Source organism: Cydia amplana, chromosome 15, assembly GCF_948474715.1.
Source record: "Cydia amplana chromosome 15, ilCydAmpl1.1, whole genome shotgun sequence".
NCBI lineage: Eukaryota > Metazoa > Arthropoda > Insecta > Lepidoptera > Tortricidae > Cydia > Cydia amplana.
This window is the reverse complement of record NC_086083.1, coordinates 6,466,731-6,474,292: the sequence shown is the minus strand read 5'-3', so window position 1 is coordinate 6,474,292 and position 7,562 is coordinate 6,466,731. Positions and strand designations below refer to the sequence as shown.

The window sequence follows — 7,562 nt, the reverse complement described above, 5'->3', positions numbered from 1 at the left end:
AATTAAGTTTTAAAATAAAACATGCCAAAGTATTTTTTTGTTTTTATTGAAAACATCAATTATATATTAGCGGTAATGGTAAAATATTTGTTTATATAAAAATCAAGCTTAAAATTAAAACGGGTATTTACCATTCGTTTCATACGACTGAAATCTAATAAATAGAGACTACACTTTTTCTGTACCGTGTACAAACAGTAACAGTTAAATGTCCATAGATGGACCTTATGCCTTTTGTAATAAGGTTTACGAACTGTCTGTTAATGGCGATGGTGCTATTCACACAGCTGCCAAACAGCTGCTACTGTGTATCTATAAGTAATCACAGACAAGACATCCTCTAGACTGAGCATAGTAGCGGTACCCCCTCTGCCACAAATATACGGTAATTTTACTCCATTTTCGAGTGTCTTTGTGTGACGTCCGTGTCTTTGAACGGACCAATCACGGCACGGGACTCGCTCACCTCGTCCCCCGCACCCCAGTATTTTTGGCAGCATCGGTTTCATGAGATAATTGCTCTAAACTCCGTCTAGAGGATTCCTAGTCTATGTAAGTAATAAATTATTCTTTCAAAACTAACTTTTTTTGTTGAAATGCAAAACCATACAATTGCGTTGTAAGGCTGTGTATTTTCCGATGTATATAAGCAGTAGGTACTTTGTACAGTCTGCGTCAGATATATAGGAGCGGCCGAGGTGCTTAAAAATACCTGAACACGCACACTAGCGCCTTGACAATAGAGGTGGTCCAGATTGTAAACACCTTGGCGATCCGATATATTTGATGGCGACTGTACTAACAGCATTACATTCTGATGATGGATATACCTTATTTCGTTGCAATAAGGTCTACGTATGGTTAGTTACTTGTGTCAGCGATACAGAGAAAGTGTAAATCAGTTGTATGAAGCGTATGGGAAATACCTCATCGTGGAATGTCTATGTGGATATGTGCCCCACCCGATCCCGAGGAATCAGTCGCAGCTCGGAGCCGTGCTTCAGGAACACGTTACCTGAAAAACAAAACACCGATCAGTCGTATCTGTTCTATTAGGTATAATAAATAAATAATAATAATAAAGAAATATTATAGGGACATTCTTACACAAATTGACTAAGCCCCACGGTAAGCTCAAGAAGGCTTGTGTTGTGGGTACTCAGACAACGATATATATAATATATATAAATACTTAAATACATAGAAAACAACCATGACTCAGGAACAAATATCTGTATCATCATACAAATAAATGCCCTTACCAGGATTCGAACCCGGGACCATCGGCTTCATAGGCAGGGTAGGTAAGTTTTATTAACCCTTTGACCGCCGTTGGCATGTATACAAGACAACGATAGAACGATACACTGGCGCCGCTGTCTTGTATACACGACACAAATTCAACCGCTCGGTAAATGTGGAAAAAATATCAATTATAATTTTTTTTACACTCATGTTAATGTTTTAGGTCCTTGTTTAAAAAAAAATTGCATTTATTGCAGCTATAGAAATCCATTCTTTTATAATAAGGCTCTCAAAAAAATTGCTCCAGATTTCAACGTTTTGCTTGTTCCTCGTCGCCGTTGTCTTGTATACAAGACAGCTAGGGATGGGAATGTTAACTCGATATGAGAATATTCAAAATAAATATCAAATCGCAAATCTGGTTTTATTTAAGCATTTGAACACTTGTTAAATGCCAATTGGTGGTAACTAGTAACTAGAATACGTAAAACGAGACGAGAGAGAAAGGCATTAACTATAGCTGAAGTTCAGGGAGCTTCTTCAGCTGTTGATAGTAGAGTCAGACAAGTAAATCTGTCCTTGTGGTTTATTTGCAGAACAAAAGATTCATTTTAAGATGATAGTGTAGTGGGGAGTGATACCTTGCAGTGACCGCTTCGCACAAGAATGGTACAGGCGGACGCTAGGACTATATGTATAGTCAGTGTCGCCTAACTATGAGAATGTTATATATTTGAAATTGACGAAAAATTGTCATGGTAGGGAGGATGTAATACGGGAACTGAGAAGCTCATCTAAGGAACATGTCGAATGTGAAACATGCATTCCCGAACATTTCCGATTCCCACCCTTTTCCAATATTATTGTTCTTCACTCATTGACAATTCAATTAACCCACGTGCAATTTTCCCCAATGCCGTTCCGGTACTTACATTTATATTATCGACACACGGTGCGCGGCTCTAACGTTACGCTTATAAAGTTTACGTACCGACAAGCGCTTACGCCGTTGACCTAGAGACTATTATTACTTAATCCGCGCGGAAACAGTCCTTGTCGGTCTGCACTGCGGACAGTCCATGCGCGCCGTTGTCTTGTATAAACGACTTCTTGTACAGCCTAGTGCGGTGATATTACGTCATGAATCGATATTGTTTAGTGGTTGTTTTTAATGATAAAGACCTTTATTTTTAACATTGTCGTGTGTAAAAAATATGTTAATTTTTGGCATTTTCGAAATAAATTAAAGTTGGATAAGAACAAAGCCAAATTGAGAAGATTTTTACCATAAATTGTAAATATCGATATCACTATTTCCAATCCCTAAACTTTTTATTAGTTGTTTACTTAAAATTTGCTCTGGCGTGTGAGTGAGCGTCTTTGCGGACTAGGTCCGGCGGCCAAAAGGTTAACCTTTTCGACGCCGTGTCAAACACAAAAGCTGTCACGCTGACGCCACGTCACCGAAGTGTCAAAACAGAAATTGAACTTTATGCATATGCACGTTGGTCTTTGTTGCTCTGTGATATGTGACCGATTAATCGGTCTTTTGCGTTGAACCTACGGTGCGGATATATCGGTCATTGGCGTCCAAAAGGTTAAAAAGGTAGTACAAACAGCAACACTCTTAACTGTCCATCGGTGAACCTTATGCCTTTTGTTATAAGGTTAACAAACCGTTAGTTAACAGTGTGATGAGTGTGATAACAGTTAAATGAGCCCTAACTCTTGGTGGCCGGCTCTATAACTCTTCAGTATAGTGTCCTACTCCTCCTAGGAGGAGGAGGCTTACCGGCGGTCTGCTGGGGGTTGATGCCGATGCCGTCGTCGGTGATGATGGCGCTGGTGGCCGGCTCTATAACTCTTCAGTATAGTGTCTTACTCCTCCTAGGAGGAGGAGGCTTACCGGCGGTCTGCTGGGGGTTGATGCCGATGCCGTCGTCGTTGATGATGGCGCTGGTGGCCGGCTCTATAACTCTTCAGTATAGTGTCCTACTCCTCCTAGGAGGAGGAGGCTTACGGGCGGTCTGCTGGGGGTTGATGCCGATGCCGTCGTCGGTGATGATGGCGCTGGTGGCCGGCTCTATAACTCTTCAGTATAGTGTCTTACTCCTCCTAGGAGGAGGAGGCTTACCGGCGGTCTGCTGGGGGTTGATGCCGATGCCGTCGTCGTTGATGATGGCGCTGGTGGCCGGCTCTATAACTCTTCAGTATAGTGTCCTACTCCTCCTAGGAGGAGGAGGCTTACGGGCGGTCTGCTGGGGGTTGATGCCGATGCCGTCGTCGGTGATGATGGCGCTAGTGGCCGGCTATATAACTCTTCAGTATAGTGTCCTACTCCTCCTAGGAGGAGGAGGCTTACCGGCGGTCTGCTGGGGGTTGATGCCGATGCCGTCGTCGGTGATGATGGCGCTGGTGGCCGGCTATATAACTCTTCAGTATAGTGTCCTACTCCTCCTAGGAGGAGGAGGCTTACCGGCGGTCTGCTGGGGGTTGATGCCGATGCCGTCGTCGGTGATGATGGCGCTGGTGGCCGGCTCTATCTCTTCAGTATAGTGTCCTACTCCTCCTAGGAGGAGGAGGCTTACCGGCGGTCTGCTGGGGGTTGATGCCGATGCCGTCGTCGGTGATGATGGCGCTGGTGGCCGGCTCTATCTCTTCAGTATAGTGTCCTACTCCTCCTAGGAGGAGGAGGCTTACCGGCGGTCTGCTGGGGGTTGATGCCGATGCCGTCGTCGGTGATGATGGCGCTGGTGGCCGGCTCTATCTCTTCAGTATAGTGTCCTACTCCTCCTAGGAGGAGGAGGCTTACCGGCGGTCTGCTGGGGGTTGATGCCGATGCCGTCGTCGGTGATGATGGCGCTGGTGGCCGGCTCCACGCGGAACTCTTCGGCCGCGAACTTCAGTACCGCCGTGAATGGCGTCGCTTCCGGTACGCTCAACCTGCAAGAAATCGACTTTCAAGTCTGCAGTGGAAAAGCAACTTGCGTGCAGTTATAGCTACATTTTCGGTATCGTCTTGGGTCGTCCCATTCGTTTTTCGTCAAGTTCTTAAATTAGCCCTATTCTGCTTTCGTCACCCATTCTACATTCGTCACAATCGTCGGTGGCTTTCAATGTAGAATGGGTGACGAAAGCAGAATAGGACTAATTTAAGAACTTGACGAAAAACGAATGGGACGACCCAAGACGATACCACATTTTCGATTGCAAAATAAAACACGTCGCGTTTTACACTGCAGCCTGTATTCATTGCTTATAAGTTTGTAGCAAATATGATTGTTAGAAAGAGAGGCAAATAGATTACAGGTCTTGGTGCATCATCATCATGCTAGATACTACACCAACAACCAGTGGGACTTCCAATCAGACATCGCCCAGAAGTACAGAAACGATCTGAACCCACGGGAAAGGTAGTAAATGGGCGTTTTTTTTTGTGGTCCCCTACACTTTTTTTTCAAATTTGGGATTTTTTATGTTATTTCTACTCAGAATCACGAGCTCTTTCTATCCTAATAGGAGAAAATAAAAAAAGCGGCCAAGTGCGAGTCGGACTCGCCCATGAAGGGTTCCGTATTTAGGCGATTTATGACGTATAAAAAAAAAACTACTTACTAGATCTCGTTCAAACCAATTTTCGGTGGAAGTTTACATGGTAATGTACATCATATATTTTTTTTAGTTTTATCATTCTCTTATTTTAGAAGTTACAGGGGGGGGGACACACATTTTACCACTTTGGAAGTGTCTCTCGCGCAAACTATTCAGTTTAGAAAAAAATGATATTAGAAACCTCAATATCATTTTTGAAGACCTATCCATAGATACCCCACACGTATGGGTTTGATGAAAAAAAAATTTTTGAGTTTCAGTTCGAAGTATGGGGAACCCCTAAAATTTGTTGTTTTTTTTCTATTTTTGTGTGAAAATCTTAATGCGGTTCACAGAATACATCTACTTACCAAGTTTCAACAGTATAGTTCTTATAGTTTCGGAGAAAAGTGGCTGTGACATACGGACGGACAGACGGACAGACGGACAGACAGACAGACATGACGAATCTATAAGGGTTCCGTTTTTTGCCATTTGGCTACGGAACCCTAAAAAGTGCCCTAAGGTTTTTATTTCCATTACGTCACCATTTTTCATAGACTTTGTATGGCGGTCGCGGAATGGAAAGATCGAAAAATGTATGGAAATTTTGGGACACTTTTTTTCTCTTATTAGGATAGAAAGAGCTCGTGATTCTGAGTAGAAATAACATAAAAAATCCCAAATTTGAAAAAAAAGTGTACGGGACAACAAAGAAAAAACGCCCAAATAGCAATTAATTTAATGTGAAGTAAAATTATCTCCAACTTGTCTGAACTATGAGAATAAGGTTAGGCACAAATAATAAAATAATGAGTTGTAAAAATGTGTATTTAAAAAATTAGACAATCATTTGTGTTTAAAAATGTGTAGTAAATGTGTGTGTATGTGTGTGTGTAAATTAGACCAAAATTTATCATGATGGCAACATATTCTCCCAAAACATCCAATCATCAGAACTACTCCTAACTATGTCTTCAAACTCTAATCTTAAACACCGATCTTTGCAGAACCTCTGCACTACACCCACTAGCTCAGAATATGTCAGATCTATGTAAAAGAATTCTGAAGACATATTCTCTTTCAGCAACTTCCCACAGTCTAATAGAGCTTTTACAATCATTTTACACAAATCAGAATGATCTAAACATAGTTGTATAAATTGTTTCTCATCCACCTTGATTAAACATTTCCAGAATTGCTTGTAATTGTGATTTCGTTTTGACATGACTGTTATTAGTGTGTTAATAATATTGTTAACAGCACTATGATACTTCAGTTCCTTATTTATTAAACTTAAGACTAGTAAATCAACTGTATCCTGAGTGCAGTTATCTAGCATAGTAATTATAGGTTCCTTTGGATCTTCACAGTTGTTAAGTTCATTCAATAGAATATTACTTTTGAACTGCATTATTTTGTCTCTTGACATTTGTACAGATAAGTTTCTAAGAAGAGTCTCCTTCGAAGCTGCTTCTAACATTAGCTCAGACAAGCATCTCTCCAATCTATCCTCTGAGAAATTTTGAAGAAATATTTTGAAACCTAAATCCATTTGTGTTATTTTAGTATTGGAAGTTATAATTTTCTTTAATATGCATTTTGGTGGATCTGCGAAACAGTTTTTGAGCACCATGGCTGACATGTCATGTTCATTATTCAATATGGATAGGACGTCACTGATCATATTTCTTCTTTGAAATTTATCTAGACATTTTTCTATATGATGGGCTACAAAGAATGCATTTTTAATTTCTGTTTCAGACGTGTCATTGTTAGGCCAGTCGTGAAGTTGGCAGAGTTGGAGAAAATCTTGGAAAAGGCCAATGAATTGCTTAGCGACCACGTCCATAGCTTTACGAAGTAACTTCAGCACTGCAGCGTCAGCATCTGTTAACACAAATTGATACTATTTTGAGATAAATCAAGGCACTGACTGCGTGAAGTTACTTCGCAAGTAAGCAAGGATATAACTCTCATGAAAATTAAAGTAAAAACTTACACTTTAAATGGTAATTTCGGATCCGAAGTCAGCGTAATCTTAAAAGTCACTTTCGACCTGAAAACAAAAGAAAATGTCAATGACATACCTATACAACTAAGCTAAATTAAGAACAGTTTGATATACATACATCTTGAAAGAAGCTTCTAAGTTATTTATTTAATAAAAAGAGTCCAAGTAATCCAGGAAACACGATTCGACTCACTATGGACTCACTAAAGGCAGACAAGTGAGACAAGCAAGCAAGACAAGTGACGTTTACATAAAATGTCATACGTCAACGGATCAACTTTTTTTAGAAAGCTGTTTGATGTTGGATAAAAGGCTTTGCTGTTGTTGAAACATAAGACCATTCGTGACTGATCTTGTCGAGAAAGTTAGATTTGCGATAGATCTAATTATTTTTATAAAATGTATCTCTATATTATACTACTCTTTGATGTATCTGCATCACATATAATCATCAATTTAAAAAACAATAATTTAGTGCAGTAATTAATTTAAATTGATCTCGAATAGCTCCGTTAATGTCAGCTGTTGCGTTTGACATTCCTTTGACGTACGGTACGAGGACGAGGATTTCGTAAAAATCAATAAACAAACCAGTTATTCTGCGCTCTACTTATAACTAATTTCGGTGTATATTAAATTGAAATGTTGTTAAAAAGAAATTTGTTAGAATGTGTAACTATTTTTTCGTGTGGCGTATGTGTTCTTTGCATAT

At 40.3% G+C, this 7,562-nt stretch overlaps 1 protein-coding gene across 2 annotated transcripts; it reads right to left on the bottom strand.

The window, feature by feature from the left end:
- Positions 1 to 868: 868 nt before the first annotated feature.
- On the bottom strand, positions 869 to 7,041 carry LOC134654503 (ubiquitin-fold modifier 1). Of its 2 annotated transcripts, XM_063509949.1 has the most exons (4): positions 6,969 to 7,041; positions 6,839 to 6,895; positions 4,058 to 4,188; positions 869 to 1,015 (listed from the first exon to the last, which is right to left on the bottom strand). In XM_063509949.1, coding segments are annotated over exons 1-4 (264 nt in total). In that variant the 5' UTR covers positions 6,971 to 7,041; the 3' UTR covers positions 869 to 941. The 2 variants fall into 2 exon arrangements, with proteins under 2 accessions (XP_063366019.1, XP_063366018.1); XM_063509948.1 differs by lacking the exons at positions 869 to 1,015; positions 4,058 to 4,188 and adding an exon at positions 5,741 to 6,726.
- Between the last annotated feature and the right edge of the window lie 521 nt (positions 7,042 to 7,562).